Raw genomic sequence first — 21,055 nt, 5'->3', positions numbered from 1 at the left:
ACCAGGAACAGATTTGGGATGGGAAAAAGAAGATTTGGGGTGGGAGAAAGGAGATTTGGGGTGGGGAATAATGGGGGGAAAAATCAGGGAATGCTGTCCTGGATAATCCTGGAATTCTCTTCCTGGAATTTTAGGGTTCACAATCCCCTCATCCCTAAACTCCAAACCCTTCGGATCTCCCAAAAATCTCCCCAAAAATTCAATTTATTCTCATTTTTCCCTTAGCAAACAACACTCTTTTCCCTCAGGGAATGGGGGAACAGTCAGGGAATGCTGTCCTGGATAACCCTGGAATTCTCTTCCCAGGATTTTGGGGGTACCTCCTCCCAATCCTTCCATCCCCAAACTCCAAATTCTTTGAATCTCCCCAAAAATCTCCCAAAAATTAAATATATTCCCACTTTTTGCGTTACAAACAAATTCAATATATTCCCACTTTTCCCTTAGCAAACAACACTCTTTTCCCTCAGGGAATGGGGGGAACAGTCAGGGAATGCTGTCCTGGATAACCCTGGGGTTTTTCCCGGAATTCTGGGGGTACCTGCGGCCCTGGGCGGCGTTGAGCTGCTCCTTCATGGCTATGGAATGCCTGAGCAGGCTGTCGATGCTCTTGAAGTAAACACTGCTGTCAGTCATGCTCTTGATGGCACTGGAAAAGCGGGAAAAGCGGGAAAAGCGGGAAAAGCGGGAAAAGAGGGGAGGAGGCGGAGCTGGGATTCCCAAATTCCGCTCGTTCCCCCTCTAATCCCAGGAAAATTCAGGTTTGAGGAGTTTTCAACCGGGGGGAAAACTTGCAGAAAATCCGGAAATTCCTGCTAGGAGTTCCCAAATCCCAACCAATTCCCTGGATCCTGCTGGGCTTTCCAGGCTGGAATTCCAGGAATTTCACCTTCAAAGTGTTCAAAGCTCAGCCCAAATCCCAACTCATACCCTGGGTTTTCCAGCCCAGAATTTCAGGAATTTCCCTTTCAAAGTGGAAATCCCAAATCCCAACCAATTCCCTGGATCCTGCTGGGCTTTCCAGGCTGGAATTCCAGGAATTTCACCTTCAAAGTGTTCAAAGCTCATCCCAAATCCCAATCCATTCCCTGGATCCTGCTGGGCTTTCCAGGCTGGAATTCCAGGAATTTCACCTTCAAAGTGTTCAAAGCTCATCCCAAATCCCAATCCATTCCCTGGATCCTGCTGGGCTTTCCAGGCTGGAATTCCAGGAATTTCACCTTCAAAGTGTTCAAAGCTCATTTGGTTTTGCATGGAATTGCAGGACCCAAAGAATGGATTTGGGATGGAATCCCAGGGCACAGGGAATGGATTTGGGATTTGGGATGGAATTCCTGGACTCAGAGGATGGATTTGGGATGGGAATTCCAGGGCCCAGGGATTGGTTTTGCATGGAATTGCAGGACCCAAAGAATGGATTTGGGATGGAATCCCAGGACCCAGGGAATGGATTTGGGATTCCAGGACCCAGGGAATGGATTTGGGATTTGGGATGGAATCCCAGGACCCAGGGAATGGATTTGGGATTTGGGATGGAATCCCAGGACCCGTGGAACGGATTTAAACCCAGAAAAGGGAATTCCCGTGGGAATTTTGGGGCAGGAAGGGGCTGCCATTCCCAGAGCAGCGGTGCCGGGTTGGGGCGGGGGGGGGCAGGGCCGTGCTGGGATCGCCCCCGGAATTCCCAAAATTCCCGAAATTCCCGGGATCCGCACCTTGTGCTGGGCCAGCTCGGGCAGGGAGCGGCGCACGTGCTCCTGCAGCCGGAACAGCGCCACCGAGGGCTCGTTGGCCAGCACGTACAGGCTCTCCGTGAACTTGTCCGCCACTGAGCGGGGAGACCGGCAGTTAACGGGGAACCGGGACTGACCTGGAATCAGCGGGGAACCGGGAATTAACGGGGAACCGGGAGTTAACGGGGAACCGGGACTGACCGGGAGTTAACGGGGAACCGGGAGTTAGCGGGAATCAGCGGGGAACCGGGAATCAACGGGGGAAACCGGCAATTAACGGGGAACCGGGAGTGACCGGGAATCAGCGGGGAACCGGGAATCAGCGGGGAAACCGGGAATTAACGGGGAACCGGGAGTTAACGGGGAACTGGGAGTTAACGGGGAACCGGGAATCAGCGGGGAAACCGGGAATTAACGGGGAACCGGGACTGACCGGGAATCAGCGGGGAACAGGGACTGACCGGGAATTAACGGGGAAAACCGGGAATCAGAGGGAATCAGCGGGGAACCGGGAATCAACGGGGGAAACCGGGAATTAACGGGAGTCAGCGGGGAACAGGGACTGACCGGGAGTTAACGGGGAACCGGGACTGACCGGGAATCAGCGGGGGAAACCGGGAATTAACGGGAATCAGCGGGGGACCGGGACTGACCGGGAATCAGCGGGGGACCGGGACTGACCGGGAATTAACGGGGAAACCGGGAGAAGGGGGGAGGTGGGCTGACCGGGAGTCAGCGGGGAAACCGGGACTGACCGGGAGTCAGCGGGGAAACCGGGACTGACCGGGAGTCAGCGGGGAAACCGGGACTGACCGGGAGTCAGCGGGGAAACCGGGACTGACCGGGAGTCAGCGGGGAAACCGGGACTGACCGGGAATCAGCGGGGAACCGGGAATTAACGGGAATTAACGGGGAACCGGGACTGACCGGGAATTAACGGGGAACCGGGAATTAACGGGAATCAGCGGGGAACCGGGAATTAACGGGAATCAGCGGGGAACCGGGAATCAACAGGGGAAACCGGGAATTAACAGGAATTAACGGGGAACCGGGAATTAACGGGAATCAGCGGGGAGCCGGGAATTAACGGGAATCAGCGGGGGACCGGGACTGACCGGGAATCAGCGGGGAACTGGGAATTAACGGGAATCAGCGGGGAAACCGGGAATTAACGGGGAACCGGGACTGACCGGGAGTTAACAGGGAAAACCGGGACAAGGGGGGAGCTGGGCTAGCCCAGGAGATAGCTCAGTGGAAATCCACGGAAATCCATGGAAATATCTCTGCAAATCCATGGAAATATCTCAGTGGAAATCCACGGAAATCCATGGAGATGTCTCAGTGGAAATCCAGAGAAATCCATGGAAACACATCCACAGAAATCCATGGAAATATCTCCACAGAAATCCAGGAAATCCATGGAAATATCTCCACAGAAATCCAGGAAATCCATGGAAATATCTCTGGAAATCCATGGAAATATCTCCGTGGAAATCCTTGGAAGTCTCTCCGTGGAAATCTATGGAAATATCTTCAAAGAAATCCCTGGAAATCCATGGAAACTCATCCATAGAAATCCATTGAAATAGCTCTATAGAAGTCCATGAAAATATCTCCATGGAAATCCATGGAAATATCTCAGTAGGAATCCACGGAAATCCATGGAAATATCTCTGGAAATCCATGGAAATATCTCACAGGAAATCCAGGGAAATCCATGGAAGTCTCTCCATAGAAACCCATGGAAATATCTTCATAGAAATCCATGGAAATCTGTAGAAATCCATGGAAACACATCCACAGAAATCCATGGAAATCCATGGAAATGTCTCAGCGGAAATCCATGGAAATCCAGAGAAATCCATGGAAAGACATCCACAGAAATGTCTCTGTAGAAGTCCATGGACATCCATGGAAATGTCTCTATAGATAGCCACAGAAATCCATGGAAATTCATGTCAATCTCTCCACAGAAATCCATGGAAATTCATGTCAATCTCTCCATAGAAATCCATGGAAGTAAACGAAAATAGCTCCACAGAAATCCACAGGAAACCTCAGAACTATGTCCACAGAAATCCAAGGAATATTCACAGAAACATCTCCACAGAAATCCATAGAAATACCTCCATGGAAACCCACAGAAAACCTCAGAAATATCTCCACAGAATTCCACAGAAAACCTCGGCAATATCCCCACAGAAATCCACACAAAACCTCGGCAATATCCCCACAGAAATCCACACAAAACCCCGCCAATATCCCCACAGAAACCCCCACAAAAATCTCCAAGGGACACCCGGGGGCTCTTCACAACAGCAGCCCGGGGGATAAAGGCCGGCAATCAAACCACAACACTCCAGCGGCCAAACCGCCGCTGCGGAGCCTCTCCCAGCCCATCCCCGCGGCTCCCGGTCCCGCCTTTGCCATTCCCGGTCCCGCCTTTCCCGGTCCCACCTTTCTTCACCTTCAGCTGCATCTCCGGTTCCTCCATCCCGCCCGCGGCCACTTCCGCTTCCGCCGGCGCGCCCCCGAAACCGCCCCGGGCAGAGAAAACAGCCCCGGCTGGAAACGCGGCCAAGGGAACAACGTTCCGCTTAGCGCTGCCCCCCAAATCGGTGTCACCCCCCGCCACCCCACCCGGGTTGTCACCCGCGGGGACACTCGGTGCCACCAGGTTTGTCACCCGCGGGGACACTCGGTCCCTCCCGGTTTGGCCGTGCTTCCCTGAGAGGGGTCTGGGGTGTCGCAGCCTTTGCCCCCCTCGGTCCCCAGGGGGTCCCCAAGGTGTCCCCAAGGTGTCCCCAGGGGGTCCCCAGGGTGTCCCCAGGGGGTCCCCAGGGGGTCCCCAAGGCCCCTCGTGTCGCTTTAAGGCCGCTCTCGTGGGCGGCGGGGCCGGGCCGCGCTCCCCGAACCGCCCCGGCCCCGCCGGGCCCCGCGGCCGCAGGAACGGGACGTGAGGGGGCGAGGGAAGGGAAGGGAAGGGAAGATCCCAGAAACAGGATAAGGAGAACAAGGGGGAGCCCAGGAATTGAGATGGGGGATCCCAGAAACAGGATGAGAACAATCAGGGGGACCCCAGGAACTGGGATGGGGAGGGCAGAGGGGACCCCAGACCCCTGTGCAGTGTGGGGGTCTCAGGCGCTCGGGGTCTGTCCCACCCGTCCCCGTTTCCCCCCTCTCCCACCCCATCCTTGTGCCAGGAAGGTGAAGGAGCTGTCGGGGAGCCCCCCTGGAGCACAGGACCCCCCCCAGAACTGGGTGGAAAAAGGGGGGAAGGAGTGAAAAGGCAGCATGGGGGACAGCGGGGTCCCCTCGGCGTGTCCCCGGCAGGACGGGGACGCGGCGCTGCCGGAGCGTGGGGACGGTGAGTTGGGAATGCTGGGGACAAACTGGACCCGGGGTCCTCCTGGAAAGTGGGGTACCCTGAGCTGGGTGGGACCACCCAGCCCAGGACACCCCGAAAGGTGCCCGGGGGTGACAGCGAGGTGCCCGGGTGGCAGGTGGAGCTGAGACCCCGCGGGATCCCTCGGCTGCTCCCGTGGATTCCCAGAGCCCCAGCGAGCCCCTGGATGGTGAGTGTGGCACAGGGGGAATTCCCTGGCATCTCCCGTCCCAAAAATCCCAGGAAGGAGCCTCAAATGTGGAAAATCCCACCCCAATCCCAATCCCAAAGTTTGGTGCCCACTCCTCCTGCCAGCCCTGAGAGGTCGCTGCAGCTCCACGCTGGAATTGGAGATGGGAATTCTCATTTTTCCTGGATTTTTTGCAATAAAATTGCATGTCAAGGGCTGGAAACACTTTGGGATTCCCAGGAAAGGGCCTCAAATGTGGAAAATCCCACCCCAATCCCAATCCCAAAGTTTGGTGCCCACTCCTCCTGCCAACCCTGAGAGGTCGCTGCAGCTCCATGCTGGAATTGGATAACCCCAAATTAATGGAGAATAAAGTGCAGACCCTCTGTGCTGCCCCAGGTTTCCCCCTGAAGCATTCCAACACCTTGACCAACAGACAGAGAGGCAACGAGGTGTCAGCGCTGCCGGCCACGCTGGACAGTGAGTGCCACCAGTGTCCCCAGGGGACAGGGGACAGCAGGGCAGGGGCTGGGGCCACCCGTGGGGACAGCAGGGCAGGGGCTGGGGCCACCCCGGGATTTTGGGGACAGCTCCCACCCCCCAAATTTGCAGGGAATTCTTTTTCCCTGATGGGTTTGTCCCTTCCAGCGTTATCCAAGGGGACAGGGGAGGGTTGGGGTCACCCTGGGACTTTGGGGACAGCTCCCACCTCCCAGATTTGCAGGGAATTCTTTTTCCCTGATGGATTTGTCCCTTCCAGCGTTATCCAAGGGGACAGAGGAGGGTTGGGGTCACCCCAGGACTGTGGGGACAGCTCCCACCTCCCAAATTTGCATGGAATTCTTTTTCCCTGATGGGTTTGTCTCTTGCAGTGCTGTCCACGGGGACATGGGGACAGCAGGGCAGGGGCTGGGGCCACCCCAGGACTGTGGGGACAGCTCCCACCTCCCAAATTTGCATGGAATTCTTTTTCCCTGATGGGTTTGTCCCTTCCAGCGTTATCCAAGGGGACAGAGGAGGGTTGGGGTCACCCCAGGACTGTGGGGACAGCTCCCTCCTCCCAGATTTGCAGGGAATTCTTTTTCCCTGATGGGTTTGTCCCTTCCAGCGTTATCCAAGGGGACAGAGGAGGGTTGGGGTCACCCCAGGACTGTGGGGACAGCTCCCTCCTCCCAGATTTGCAGGGAATTCTTTTTCCCTGATGGGTTTGTCCCTTCCAGCGTTATCCAAGGGGACAGAGGAGGGTTGGGGTCACCCCAGGACTGTGGGGACAGCTCCCTCCTCCCAGATTTGCAGGGAATTCTTTTTCCCTGATGGGTTTGTCCCTTCCAGCGTTATCCAAGGGGACAGAGGAGGGTTGGGGTCACCCCAGGACTGTGGGGACAGCTCCCTCCTCCCAGATTTGCAGGGAATTCTTTTTCCCTGATGGATTTGTCCCTTCCAGCGTTATCCAAGGGGACAGAGGAGGGTTGGGGTCACCCCAGGACTGTGGGGACAGCTCCCACCTCCCAGATTTGCAGGGAATTCTTTTTCCCTGATGGATTTGTCTCTTGCAGTGCTGTCCACGGGGACATGGGGACAGCAGGGCAGGGGCTGGGGCCACCCTGGGGCAGCTCCCACCTCCCAGATTTGCAGGGAATTCTTTTTCCCTGATGGATTTGTCCCTTCCAGCGCTGTCCATGGGGACATGGGGACAGCAGGGGAGGGGGCTGGGGCCACCCTGGGGCAGCTCCCACCTCCCAGATTTGCAGGGAATTCTTTTTCCCTGATGGATTTGTCTCTTGCAGCGCTGTCCATCCACCAGCTCGCTGCCCAAGGGGAGCTCATCCAGCTGAAGGAGCACCTGAGGAAAGGTTGGTGTCCCTTTGGCCCTGCCAGGACCTGCCAGGTCCCCTCTGGTGACCTCCCACTTGCATTCCACCCAGCCATAACACCACTGGAATTGGGGCTTCTTGTGGAGATTTCTCCAGTTTTGCAGATGGGAAAGATCCTCAAAAATCCTCAATTCCAACCATCCAGCAGCTGGCTGAGGTGGTTTACCAGCCCTTACTGGTTGTACTGGTTGAACTGGGAGCAGGGGGGGGGTTCACGTGGCTGTTGTCACCTCCCCAGGTGAGAATTTGGTGAACAAACCCGACGAGAGGGGCTTCACCCCCCTGATCTGGGCCGCAGCTTTCGGGGAGATCGAGACCGTGCGGCACCTGCTGGAGTGGGTGAGGCCGGGGGGCTGCCGGGGGGTCCTGGGCTCTGTCCTGGGCTCAGTCCTGGGCTCTGTCCTTGTCCTGGGGTCTGTCCTGGGCTCTGTCCTTGTCCTGGGGTCTGTCCTTGGTCCTGGGGTCTGGGGTCTGTCCTGGGGTCTATCCTTGGTCCTGGAGTCTGTCCTTGGTCCTGGGGTCTGTCCTTCTTCCTGGGACATGTCCTTGATCCTGGGATCTTCCCTAATTCTGGGATCTATCCTTCATTGCCGATCCCCACGCGCTGGCCAAGGAGCGCGAGAGCGCGCTGGCCCTGGCCAGCATGGGCGGCTACACCGACATCGTCACCATGCTGCTGGACAGGGACGTGGACATCAACACCTACGACTGGGTGAGTGCCACCCGCACGGCCGGGGGACAGCGGGGACAGGCCTCCCCAGTGCCACCAGCGTGGCCGGGGGACACCAGCCTGGAACTGGGAGAGGCTGGAATGGGATCCCAGTGAGATCCAGTCTGGAACTGGGAGATGCTGGAATGGGATCCCAGTGAGATCCAGTCTGGAACTGGGAGGGGCTGGAATGGGATCCCAGTGAGATCCAGTCTGGAACTGGGAGAGCTGAGATGGGATCCCAGTCTGGAACTGGGAGAGCTGGGAAGGCGATCCCAGTCTGGAGCTGGGAGAAGCTGGGACGAGATCCTAGTGAGTTCCAGTCTGGAACTGGGAGAGGTGGGAAGGGGATCCCAGTGAGTCCTGGTCTGGAATTGAGAGAGGCTGGAATGGGATCCCAGTCGGAACTGGGAGAGCTGGGATGGGATCCCAGTCTGGAGCTGGGAAAGGCTGGGACGGGATCCCAGTCTGGAACTGGGAGAGCTGGGAAGGCGATCCCAGTGAGTCCTGGTCTGGAATTGAGAGAGGCTGGAAGGAGATCCCAGTCCGGAACTGGGAGAGGCTGGAATGGATCCCAGCGGGTGGGGAAGCCCCTGAGGGACCCCAGGGAGAAGCAGGGGCTGTGTGAGCCCAGAAATTACCTCTGAGGGACCCCAGGGAGAAGCAGGGGCTTTGAGCCCAGGGATGACCCTGAGGGACCCCAGGGAGAAGCAGGGGCTGTGTGGGTCCAGAAATGACATCTGCCCACCCTGAGGGATCCCAGGGAGAAGCAGGGGCTGTGTGAGCCCAGAAATTACCATGAGGGACCCCAGGGAGAAGCAGGAGCTGTGTGAGCCCAGGAATGACCTCTCCACCTCCTCCCCACCCCACAGAACGGGGGCACCCCCCTGCTCTACGCCGTGCGCGGGAACCACGTCAAGTGTGTGGAGGCCCTCCTGGGTAAGGCAAAAATCTGCTCCTTGGTGGCCCCATCTCCTGGAATTGCTGCCCAGGAGAGGAGGCTGAGGGGCGAGGGGGGAGGCTGAGGGGCGAGGTTCCCCCTGGCAGCCCCCACTGCTGACCCACAGCTTGCGGCGCTGACCTGACCGAGGAGGCGGATTCGGGGTACACCCCCATGGACCTGGCCGTGGCCCTGGGACACAAGAAAGGCAAGTGGTCTCCATCAGGAAACGGGGGATTTCCACTCAAAAAGCAGGGGTTTCCCTCAGGAAACAGGGATTTCCCTCAGGAAACGGGGGTTTTCCACTCAGAAAATGGGGATTTCCCCTCAGAAAACTGGTATTTCCCTCAGAAAACTGGGGATTTCCCTCAGGAAACGGGGATTTCCCTCAGGAAACTGGTATTTCCCTCAGGAAACGGGGATTTCCCTCAGAAAATGGGGATTTTGCCCTTAAAAAGCAGGGGTTTCACTCAGGAAACAGGGATTTCCCTCAGGAAACAGGGGTTTCCCTCAGGAAACAGGGGTTTTCCCCTCAGGAAACTGGTATTTCAGGGGGCATTTCAGAAAATGGGGATTTCCCTCAGGAAATGGGATTTTGCCTCAGAATACCTGGGTTTCCCCTCAGGAAACAGGTGTTCCCCTCAGAAAACAGGGACTTTGCCTCAGAAAACTGGGATTTTCCCTCAGAAAACTGGGATTCTTCCTCAGAAAATTGGGATTTTCCCTCAGGAAAGAGGCGTTCCCCTCAGAAAACTGGGATTTTCCCTCAGAAAACAAGAGTAAAACGATGACCAGCTCCTTCCCAGAGCAGCTTCCCTGAATCCCACCCTCTCCCTCCCTCAGTCCAACAGGTTATCGAGAACCACATCCTGAAGCTGTTCCAGAACAAGAAGAAGAAGAAGTGAGGCAGCAGCTCCAGCTCTTCCCAGGATCACCATGGCCTCATCCTGATGCTCCAGGCATGGGGAAATCCAGGAATTTCTGCCCTCGTGGATCCAAGCTTCACCCGGGGGTGGCATGGCTGCCGTGCCTGAAATCCAGGGACACTCATTCCAGCCCTGGCTGGGCTCGGCTGCTCTGTGTTTGCCATCAGAAGTAAACTCTAATTGCAATTAAACTCTGTGGAGTTTAATTATCTGCTGCCTCAGCCCATCCTAACCCCGGGTTTTGGGCGGCCATGAGTCAAAATTTCCCCTCAGCACTGTGGAATTCCTGTCCAGAGCTGTCCCTTCTCCCGTAAAACTGCCACAGCCAGGAGGGAAAATCCTGCAGGATTCTGGCACATGGGAATTCCAGTTTTTGGGCGGCCATGAGTCAAAATTTCCCCTCAGCACTGTGGAATTCCTGTCCAGAGCTGCTGTCCCTTTGGAAAGGGAAGCTCCTATAAAACTGCCACAGCCAGGAGGGAAAATCCTGCAGGATTCTGTTGCTGCCATCCCAGGCAGCTCAGGGGGGGCCACCGAGGTGACAGCACAGGGAGGGGACACTTCTCTGTCCTGAAGCCAAACCCTGAGGGCTCATTCCAGGAAAAAACAGGAATATCTTTTATTGATCCCATTCCACGCCTGTGCCCCACCACAGCCTCACCGGTGTCACCTCAGGAGACAGGGATCCCCCTCGTGGGGTGTTCAGAGCCCCCAAAGAGGGGACAGCCCCGGGGGTCCCCCCCTAGAGCCTCTCCCCCAGCACCCCCAGGTGATAAACCACCACCCTCCCGAAGAAATCCGTGCTGCTCCCAAAGGTGATTTTCAGCTTGTCCAGCACCGTCTCCTCCACCTGGAACCTGTGCAGTTCCCAGTCAAGGAATAACGCTGGGACTGGGATGTGGGGGTCACACCCCCAGCTCCGCTCAGCAGCGGAATTCCCCAAAAATCCCCAAACTCTGCCTTCTCCCCATCACCTTCCTGGCAAAGGATATTTGCATGGCGTGGCTGTCCTGGGGGTACAGCTCGGATATTTTCACCAGTTCCTCGCCCGTTCTGCAGCCTGGGGAGGGCGAGGAGAGCCTCAGGTGCTTCCAGGAGCCTCCAGGTGCTGTCCCAAAATCTTCCCTGGCTCCCACTAGCACCCAAAGGCTCCCAGCTCCCCTTTATTCACCTATGAAGCTGCTCCAGGTGCTCTCAGGTCTGTCCCAAAATCTTCCCTGGCTCCCACTAGCACCCAAAGGCTCCCAGCTCCCCTTTATTCACCTATGGAGCTGCTCCAGGTGCTCTCAGGTCTGTCCCAAAATCTTCCCTGGCTCCCACTAGCACCCAAAGGCTCCCAGCTCCCCTTTATTCACCTATGGAGCTGCTCCAGGTGCTCTCAGGTCTGTCCCAAAATCTTCCCTGGATCCCACCGCCTCCCAGAAGATCCCATGTCCTCCTTTATTCACCCCTGGAGCTGCTCCAGGTGCTGTCAGGTGCTGTCCCAAAATGTTCCATGGCTCCCAGAAGATTCCATCCCCTCTTTATTCACTACTGAAGCTGCTCCAGGTGCTTCCAGCAGCCTTCAGGTGCTGTCCCAAAATGTTCCCTAGTTCCCACCAGCTCCCAGCCCCTCTTTAGTCACCCCTGGAGCTGCTCCAGGTGCTGTCCCAAAATGTTCCACGGCTCCCAGAAGATCCCAGCCCCTCTTTTATTCACCCCTGGAACTGCTCCAGGTGCTGTCCCAAAATATTCCCTAGTTCCCACCAGCTCCCAGCCCCTCTTTCTTCACCCACAGAGCCTCTGCAGGTGCTCCTGAGCCCCTCCTGGGCTTTGGGAATTGCCTCTCTGGAGCCCCTGCAGGATGCAGGCATGGGTAAACTGAGGCAGGAGCCCGCACCTGAGGCGATCCTCACCTTCCAGCGTGCACAGCCGGCTGGAAAAGCCCCCCTGGAACTGGATGTGCAGCTGGGAGACCTTGACAGGGCGGGGAAAATCCAGGGTGACCCACTGGGATGTGCCCTGGGAGGGGACAGGCAGCCCCTCTTTTATTCACCCCTGGAGCTGCTCCAGGTGCTCCCCCAAAATATTCCCTAGTTCCCACCAGCTCCCAGCCCCTCTTTCTTCACCCACAGAGCCTCTGCAGGTGCTCCTGAGCCCCTTCTGGGCTTTGGGAATGGCTGACACATCACCCCGAGCCTCCCTGGAGCCCCTGCAGGATGCAGGCGTGGGTAAACTGAGGCAGGAGCCCGCACCTGAGGCGATCCTCACCTTCCAGCGTGCACAGCCGGCTGGAAAAGCCCCCCTGGAACTGGATGTGCAGCTGGGAGACCTTGACAGGGCGGGGAAAATCCAGGGTGACCCACTGGGATGTGCCCTGGGAGGGGACAGGAGTGTCACAGGGGGCACGGAGCGGGGCAGGGGGGGTCACAGCTGTGTCCCTGTCCCTGTCCCCTCACCTGGTGACATTTCCAGCAGGTCTCCTCGCTGCCATCGAACAGGTGCTGCTTCCCGAAGTGCTTCACGTCCCGGTTCAGCACCGAGCTCACCCTGCGGGGACAGTGCCACCCCCCCGGGGGACATCAGGGGCAGGGCCAGGGCTGGGGACAGCGGGTGACAGGCGGGAGGGGCCGGCACTCACCGCGTGGCCGTGTGGGCACAGACCAGGGGCTCCACGGGCATCGCCGCCTGCAGAGAGGGATGGGCATGATGGGGACACCCAAAATGGGACCTGGGACACCCAGAACAGGGCTGGGGGCACCCAAAACAGGGCTGGGACACCCAGAACGGGGCTGGGGACACCCAGAACGGGGCTGGGGACACCCAAAATGGGGCTGGAGACACCTGAGTGGGACTGGGGGCACTCAAAACAGGGCTGGGGACACCCAAAATGGGACCTGGGACACCCAGAACGGGGCTGGGGACACCCGGGTGGGACTGGGGGCACCCAAAACAGGGCTGGGGACACCTAAAAATGGGACCTGGGACACCCAGAATGGGGCTGGGGACACCCAAAACGGGACTGGGGACACCTAGGTGGGACCTGGGACACCCAGAATGGGGCTGGGGACACCCAAAACGGGACTGGGGACACCTAGGTGGGACTGGGGACACCCAAAACGGGAATGGGGACACCTGGGTGCGAATGGGAACACCCTAAACACTACTGGGGACACCTGGGCGGGAATGGGGACCCTTGGATTGTACTGGGGACACCCAGAACAGCGCTGGGGACCCGGGGACACCCCTGGGCACCATCGGACCGTGCTGGGGACCCCCCGAACAGCAGCGGTGACACCCGGACAGCAACGGGGACCCCCGAGCAGCCCTGGGGACCCCCGGGAGCCGCTCCCCGGCCCCCTCCCGGCGCCGCTCCGCACTCACCGCCCGCCGCAGGAAGAGGCGGAGCCGCCGCCCCGTTCCCGGTGTCCGGTACCGCCCTCGGCACCGCGGGGACTCCGCCGCGGCAGCTCCGTGTGCCCCCCGCCACTCTCCGTGTCCGCCAGCCCCACCGACCCCTCCCGCCGTGTTCGCCCCCCTGCAAAAGCCTCGCCCCCGGTACCGGTTCCCGGTACCGGTCCCCGCGTGTCCTTGGGGATCCCCGCTCCTTTCCCGGTGCTGGGGGGGCACGGGCGGGGGGCGCGGGGACCTTCCCGGGGCAGCTCTGCTGGTGACACCGGCGGAGAGCGGCTGGGAGGGGAGAGGGAGAGGAGAGGGAGAGGGAGAAGGAGAGGGAGAGGGAGGGGGAGAGGGAAGGGGTGCGGGCTCCGTGTGCCCCCCGCCACTCTCCGTGTCCGCCAGCCCCACCGACCCCTCCCGCCGTGTTCGCCCCCCTGCAAAAGCCTCGCCCCCGGTACCGGTTCCCGGTACCGGTCCCCGCGTGTCCTTGGGGATCCCCGCTCCTTTCCCGGTGCTGGGGGGGCACGGGCGGGGGGCGCGGGGACCTTCCCGGGGCAGCTCTGCTGGTGACACCGGCGGAGAGCGGCTGGGAGGGGAGAGGGAGAGGAGAGGGAGAGGGAGAAGGAGAGGGAGAGGGAGAGGGAGAGGGAAGGAGTGCGGGGCGGGAGGGATACCCGCATTCCTGCGTCCCTGAAACCCTGCGTGTGCCTGCATCCCTAAACCTCTGAATTCCTGAATCCCGTGTCATTCCTGAGTCCCTGCAGCCCTGCATATCCCTGCATATTCCCGCATCCCTGCATATCCCTGCACATCCCTGCATCCCTGAATGCCTGCATTCCTGAATTCCTGCATATCCCTGCATCCCTGAATCCCTGCAAATCTCTGCATATCCCTACACATCCCTGCACACTCCTGCATCCCTGCACATCCCTGCATATTCCTGCATCCCTGCAGACTCCAGGATCCTTCCACAGCCCGGCAGTGCTGCACCTCCTAGCTCATCCCTGCATTCCTGCTCATCCCCGCATCCTTTTGCATTCCTGTTCATCCTGACATCCCTGCATGGCTCAGCATCCCTGAATCCGTGCTCACCCCTGCCCATCCCAGCATCCCTGCGTCCCTGCTCACCCCTGTGAATCCCAGCATCCCTGAATCCGTGCTCACCCCTGCGAATCCCAGTATCCCTGCGTCCCTGCGAATCCCTGTGAATCCCAGCAAGCCCCCGGCTCCGCAGCCCCGCAGAGCTCCCGGTGCCGGGTGAGTCACGGCGGCCGCGCCGAGGCCGCCTCAGCTCAGTCACCGGCAAAAATAAACCCGGCGAGAGCTGCGAAGCCACCGCCCCCTCCTCGTCCCCATCCTTGTCTCCATCCCCGTCCCCATCCCCATCCTGGTCCCCATTCCCGTCCCCGCGCCGCCCCGGGGCTCGGCCCCGGCTGGGGACACGCTGCCGCCCGCACACACATGTCACACACATGTCACACGCCTGTGCGCACACCCGCGGGGGCACGCCACGCAGCAGCACACGCGTGACCGGCTCTGCCTTCCTCCTCCTCCTCCTCCTCCCTCCCCTCCTTCCCCCGTCGAGTTTCGCCTGAGAAATTGGGTCAAAAACCGCAGGAGCCTCATTTGCCCCTGGGCTAATTGCTCGTCTGGGGACAGAGCTGCCACTTCTGCCACCGCCGTGCTCGTCACCTCCCGCACGCGCCTGCCGGCAGCGGCCCCCTCCTCATCCCGGAGACCCCGACCCTGCAGTGCTGCGGGACCGGGAGAATCCTGGAGACCCCGAACCCTCTGCTGATTGGGAACCGGGAGGATCCCGGAGACCCCGACCCCTGCAGCTCTGCAGAACCGGCAAGCAGGGGCCCAGCCCCGTGATCTTCGGCCTCAGCACCTTCCTCGCTGCCGAGGAACGCGGCGCTGCCGCCGCCGGGCCCGGGCCGGCGGCTCCCGGCTGCCGTCCAGCCCGGCGCTCCGCCGCGCCCCGGGGAGGCCTTTCCACCGGCTCCAGGAGCTGATGGCGAGGCCGGTGCCAAGGCCGGTGCCAAGGCCAGCATGGGCACGGCTCCAGGCCCCCCGCTCGCACCGGGGCCCGCAGGAAGCGACCGCCCGGTGCCTTTTGTGCGGCGGGCGGCGGCCGTGTGGGCTCCGCCGAGCATCCCCGGCCGGCGCTTCCGAAGAAAGAGCGGGTGCTGTGCCCTTCAGCATTAATTACTCGTGCCGATTGATTTCCACTTCCGTGTAAAGCCCCGGGGATGGCCGGGCGGTGCGGAATTCAGGGCGCACCGGCACAGCGCTCTGCCTGTTCTCCGTGCCTTTGTTATTTATCGAAATTCCCCTGCGGGGCTTTAGGAAGGGTTTGGCACAGCCAAATGTCGTTTGTCATTCATGCCAAGTGACAATGTGGTGGCATCTCGGTGCTGGGAAGGAGCAGGGCAGGGTGGCCGTGGGTGCATCCCCCTGGAAGGGGATGGGTAAATGATATAATTATCATTAATTTATTATAAGGCTGGTTTTAAGATCCAGGGGTGAGAGCACCGGGGTTGCTGCAGTGTCCCCAACAGTGTCACCACCCCGTGAGTGCCTGACACGTGTCACAGCGCTGTGAGCAGGTGTGAGGGTGGCGTGTGCCGTTAATGAGCTCGGCTTTGCTGACGGGAGATGCTGCTCGGTGTCCCCGCACGGGACAATTAACACCCTGGCTAATGAGCCAGCGCGGCGTCCTGCCAGCCCCGCTGCTGACTGTGGCCCGAGTCGGAGCGGGGCTGCCCGGGCCCGGTGTCCCCCGTGTCCCGTGCCAGCCCGGCTCGCCCAAAATCAGCACAGGGGTGAGCTGGTGGCGTCGCCACCGCGGGGGTCGTCAAGGAGGCGCCCGTGTCCCCTCCCGTGTCCCCTTCCGGGTCCCCTCCCGCGTCCCCGCTCATGTCCCAGGTGCGGGGTGGCCGCTGCCCGAGGGGGAAGGAGCGGGTCCGGCTGCCGGAAGGGGGGAAGGGAAGGAGGCAGTTGCCATGGAAACCGCAAATAAAATCAATGCACGCTGCCGGGGGGTTCGGAGGGAAGTTGGGCCTGGCCAGGGCAGCATCGCCTCATCCCCGGGGGGACCCTGCAGCCTCTCCTGTGCCCTCCCTGCCGTGCCGAGGTGGCGCCGGGATGAGGGGACAGGGACAGCACGGAGGAGGTGCCATCGCTCTGCCCTCCCCGCGTCCCCTCCCCAGCCCTGGCTGAGCCCTCCTGCCCGGCTCCAGCCCGGCAGCTCGGCCAGGACGGGCCCAGCCGCCGCTCCTCCTCCTGTCCGTCCGTCAGTCCGTCCGTCCGCCCGCCTGTCCCCGTGCCAGTGCCCCGAGCGCTGGCCCCAGCTGCGGTGGCAGCGGCCTCGTTAATGAGCCGCAGTCCTGATGAATGTGGCAGCTCTCCTGGAACGGCCTTCATTAGCCGCCGGCGGACCTGAGCGGAATAACAAGCGGCTCCGTGGGGCTCGGGACGGGGTCCCCCCGAGCACCCCGCGGCCGTGCCGGGACACCGGGCCGCGCTTCCCGGGGAGCCCCGGGGCCCCTCGCTGCCCAGCGAGGCTCAGGGACACCGCGGTGGCAGTGCCACCACCCCGAAGTGGAGCGGCTCGCGAGGCACCCGGCCAGGCCACCCGCCCAGCTTGGCTCTGTCCTGTGGGGGACGGGGGTGGCCACCACAGAAGCAACCCCTCCGTCCCCATCGGTGTCCCCACACCTGCACCTTGGCCATGTCACCCCTCCATTGTGATGGCAGCAAGACCTGGCTGAGACCTACCGAACTCGTGTCACTCATGTCACCAAGCCCGGCCTCTCCGCTGTCCCCGGGGGGTTGGGGACAAACCAGGGCACAGCTGGAGCAGTGGGGACGCCCCCAGCCCCAAGCCGGCAGTGGTGTCCCCGCGGGGGGTGGCGCATCCCTGCCCCTGGCAGCGGGAGCCCCTCGGCGTTGTCACCGCACCCCAACCGCCTGCGGCCGCTCCCCGCGTCCCTGTCACAACAAAGGAAAACATCTCTGGATGGAAACTGCTGGAGGGTCGTCACGGCAACACTGCTGCAGGATTTCACCAGAATCCCGGCGTTCGGGCTCAAAAAGACGCGCAGTCCCCGCGCTCCCCCGCGCAGCCGCCGCCGCCGATCCTGCCGGGGTTGGGGCCCGGGGGGTGACACCGAGGGATGGGGACACCCCAACCGCGTTGTGCTGGGCCACCCGCTGGGGTCGGGGCTGTGGGGGCGCGGTGACAGCAGGCTCTGCCTCGTGGGAGCAGCTCGGGGCTGGATGTGGGGCTGGAGGGGTGCGGGGACCCCACCCTGGGCGGGGAGGGTGACACCGGGACACCGCTCCGTGCCAGCGCTGGCTCGGCCACCCTGGGCAGGACGCTGGGCTCAGAGGGCGATGGGACACGATGGGACACGATGGGACACGATGGGACACGATGAAGTCGCCTCCCAGCTGGAGGGAGGACACTGGGACGCCAAGCTGGTGCCAGGGCAGGAGCTGGTCCCCAGCGCGTCCCTGGGCGCGGAGCAGCTGCCGAGGAGGGCGGAGAGGTGTCGGTGGCACCCCGGTCCCCGAGCCACGCTGGCGGGTGGCTGCTGTGACATTCATCTCCACTTGAGACGAGAGCTCGGCTCAGTCACCGCCGGGGCCTTCCCTGCCACCAAAACGGCCGGAGACACATCCCCGGTGCTCTGCCGGGACTCGGTGTCCCCTGGGGGGTGGCCCGGGGTCTCCCCTCCCTCACCTTGGAGTCCCCGAGGGGCTCCGGGGCCCTTTCGAGGGTCGGGGTCAGGCTGTGGTGGAGTTTTTTGGGGTGGGTGACACGTGGGAGGCGCTGGGCCCACCCGACATTCCCGGTGGGAATGGGGGATGAGCCCGTCCCATCCCTGCTCGGATTTCCAGGTGAAATTCAGGAAGACGAAGAGCAGGAGGGAGGATTTGGGGCTGCAGGTGCAGGACCCAGCTGTGGTGGGGGGCACCCAGGTGAGGATTTCACAGCCGGCCCCACCCCGTGGACCCCTCCTGGTCCTCCCAAAAACCCCAAAACCCACCCAGGGGTGCCCTCTCCAAAGATCCCTGGGTTGCCTGGATGCTCTGGGAGCGGCAAGAAGCCGCGATATCAAACCCCTGGGACCCTCTCCCTAATTCCCCTTGGCAAAGCCCACGGGGACGGTGCCCCCTGTCCCTGTCCCCCAGGCTCGGGCACCTCCATGGGGCCGGGCCCGCCAGCTGCAGCCACATAAAGGAGGGGAACAGAGGAGCTCTGTGCGCCGGCAACGCCGGGATTGTGCCGGAGCAGGGGGGGCTCACAAAAGGCAGGAAACGCCACCAAAAGTCTGGCACAATGGAGTCGGAAATGAGAACTTTGCTCTCGGGTTTCCACGGATCCATCCTATGGGCGAAATAGGGAGGGGGGATTCTCTTTTTTTGGTGCCAAGTCGTGGGAGACAGGCCGGCATTCTTCAGTCACCGGCGGGAAGGTGACCCCCCATTCCCCCCCCCAAAAAAACCCCTCCAATACCTCAGTGATGGTTTTCTTCCCCCTTTTTGGGGGGGCGTTTCTGGTAGTGCAGTTCTTTGGAGAGTCTCAGCCATTTTTTGGGGAGGGTTGGGGTTTTTGAAGTCTTTATCCACCCACAGCATCTTCCAGCCCCCCCCGCACCCCATTTTTGGGTGTGGGGGGCTGGGGTTGCGCCCTGTACGGCTTAAAGGGAATTTTGGGGTGTGGAGGGGCTGGAAGATGCTCCCCTCTTTGGAAACACCCCCCAAAAAATCCCGCTGGGTCCCCCCCCTCCTCCTGCTTCCATTACCGTGACCCCCCCACATCCCCTTAGGGATCACAGCCCCCCCTCTTCCACGGACCCCCCCATCTCTCTCAGAGCCCTCTTAGAGACCCCCCCCTCATTATAGAGACCCCCCCCAACCCCTTCCACGCCGCGCGGGGTGCAAGAGGCGGCCCCGCTCGATGGGGAGGGGGCGGCCCCGCTTTTGGGGGGGGTTGGCCCCGGTTTGGGGGGGCGGCGCATGCGCGGCCGCCCCTCGCCCTGCGCCGGGCAGCGCGGAGCGGGCGCGGGTTCTCCGCCGCTGCGGGCAGGTGCGGGCCGCCAGCCGCGATTGGCCCGGCCCGGCCCGGCTCGGCCCCCTCCGGGGGGGGCCCGGCCCGCTGCCCCCCTCTCTGAGCCCTGCTTTTAAGCCCCCGGTGCCGGCGGGGGTGCTCGGCTCTACCGGCGGCGATGAGTCCCGGCGCGCCCTGAGCACGGACCAGGTACGTGCGGCACCGGCACCGGCACCGGCACCGGCACCGGCACCGGCACCGCCCCCACTGCGGGGCCGGCCGTGGGGACGGTGACACCGGCAGGAGCGGGACGGATCCGCGCTGGGTGCGGGGCCCGGTGGCGGGGATGGGGACGGTGACAGCGACGCTGACAGCGGTACCGGCAGCGCCACGGCGGGAGAGGGCTGGATCCGGGCCGGATCCGGGCTGGGGCCGCGGGGGCTGCAGGAATGCGGGGCCCGGTGGCGGCGATGGGGACGGTGACACCGGCACTGCTGCGGAGCCGGGGATGGGGGCGGTGACACCGGCAGCGATACCGGCGCCACCACGGCAGGAGCGGGATGGATCCGGGCTGGGGAATGCGGGGGTGGGGGGGCCCGCGGGTCCCGGTGGCGGGGATGGGGACGGTGACACCGGCACGGCTGTGGCAGGAGCGGGACGGATCCGGGCTGGGGACGCAGCGGGGATGGGGACAATCGGTGTGGGGGGACATTGTGGCGGCCGGGGGGAGGGATGGTGGCCCTGGTGTGGGAGAGATGCTGGGGACACTGAGGGGACAGGGAGCTGTCAGCGGCGGGGTGCAGGGGTTGGGGACAGAGGGGACACTGCGGGGATCAGGGCACTGGGACAGCTGGACAATGGGGGCGTGGCCACTGGCGTTGTGGGGACACCAGGACAGGGGGACACCGGGAGGACTGGGGACACTGAGGGGGGCTGGGGATCACTGGCACTGAGGACGTGGGACAGGGGACACCGTGCCCTGAGCCCCCCAGGAGCTGGCAGCGAGACAGAGGCCAAGCGAGGGGTGGCAGGACAGGGTGCCACCAGGCTGTCACCTGGGCCGCCCAGTTCCTTGCTGGTGACACTGGTGGCTCCCTGGCTGGTCGGGAGCCGGGAATGTCCCTGTCCCGGGGGTGGCAGTGCCATGGCCAGGATGTCCCCAGCATGGGGACACAGCGTGGAGCAGCCGGGATGGATGGATGGATGGATGGATGGATGGATGGATGGATGGATGGATGGATGGATGGATGTGGGTGCGGATTAGGGCGCGGGGCACAGCAGCCCCAAAATCGGTGGGACGGCGGTGCCAGCGGCCTGGATCCGTGCCAGGCCCTGGGGTCTCCTCCCGGTTTTGTCACCGGGGCGGTGTCGGGAGTCACTCCCGGCGTGTGGCCCCGGCAGGGCTGGATGGAGCCGAGGGCTCGGAGCGATTCTGCACCGGCTCCGGGGCTCCCGCGGTGCTTGGGGCTTTGCAGGGAGAGGCAGAAAGCGGGGCAAAAAGAATAAATAATTTTTAAAAAAATTTAAAAAAAGAGGAGCAAATTCTAAAATAAAGGCTGCAGACTGTCTGCCTAATAAAAATCGCACCCGGCAAAGGGCCCATATTGGCCGGGATCACAGTTTCCCGAGGTGCTAATTTATTCCGGCAGGCTGGGGGGAGCGGGGAGCATCACGTTGCCTGTGAGATGTGACGGCAGCGAGGTTTGCAGAATTCCTTTGTTGTGGGCAGAGAGGAGGGGACGCCGAGCCGGCCCCGCCGCCGGGCTCCTGCCGCGGCCGCGCAGCCCCGGGGACACCCCCGCAGGACACCCCGGTCCCCGCTGGGGCGGCGGGGACACCGCGGCGCTGGGAGGGAGGTGGGT

At 61.8% G+C, this 21,055-nt stretch overlaps 3 protein-coding genes across 3 annotated transcripts; 1 reads left to right on the top strand and 2 right to left on the bottom strand.

Moving 5' to 3' along the window:
* Window positions 1-486: 486 nt before the first annotated feature.
* Window positions 487-4,361, bottom strand: BORCS8 (BLOC-1 related complex subunit 8). Its single transcript, XM_041425112.1, has 3 exons — window positions 4,191-4,361; window positions 1,665-1,828; window positions 487-741 (listed from the first exon to the last, which is right to left on the bottom strand). The coding sequence occupies exons 1-3, from the start codon at window positions 4,225-4,227 to the stop codon at window positions 487-489; spliced, it is 456 nt and encodes a 151-aa protein (XP_041281046.1). The 5' UTR covers window positions 4,228-4,361.
* A 349-nt stretch (window positions 4,362-4,710) lies between these two features.
* On the top strand, window positions 4,711-9,948 carry RFXANK (regulatory factor X associated ankyrin containing protein). The gene is made up of 9 exons (XM_041426090.1): window positions 4,711-5,100; window positions 5,237-5,308; window positions 5,708-5,788; window positions 7,096-7,161; window positions 7,421-7,522; window positions 7,770-7,894; window positions 8,764-8,830; window positions 8,959-9,039; window positions 9,675-9,948. Exons 1-9 carry the CDS (start codon window positions 5,028-5,030, stop codon window positions 9,734-9,736), a joined length of 729 nt encoding a protein of 242 aa, XP_041282024.1. The 5' UTR covers window positions 4,711-5,027; the 3' UTR covers window positions 9,737-9,948.
* Window positions 9,949-10,351: 403 nt separating this feature from the next.
* Window positions 10,352-13,082, bottom strand: LOC121347090 (nuclear receptor 2C2 associated protein). The gene is made up of 6 exons (XM_041425422.1): window positions 12,953-13,082; window positions 12,378-12,424; window positions 12,196-12,286; window positions 12,008-12,113; window positions 10,750-10,817; window positions 10,352-10,616 (listed from the first exon to the last, which is right to left on the bottom strand). Exons 1-6 carry the CDS (start codon window positions 12,992-12,994, stop codon window positions 10,500-10,502), a joined length of 471 nt encoding a protein of 156 aa, XP_041281356.1. The 5' UTR covers window positions 12,995-13,082; the 3' UTR covers window positions 10,352-10,499.
* Between the last annotated feature and the right edge of the window lie 7,973 nt (window positions 13,083-21,055).

Source organism: Onychostruthus taczanowskii, unplaced genomic scaffold, assembly GCF_017590055.1.
Source record: "Onychostruthus taczanowskii isolate IOZ18803 unplaced genomic scaffold, ASM1759005v1 scaffold112, whole genome shotgun sequence".
NCBI lineage: Eukaryota > Metazoa > Chordata > Aves > Passeriformes > Passeridae > Onychostruthus > Onychostruthus taczanowskii.
This window is presented reverse-complemented; position numbering and strand designations above follow the sequence as displayed.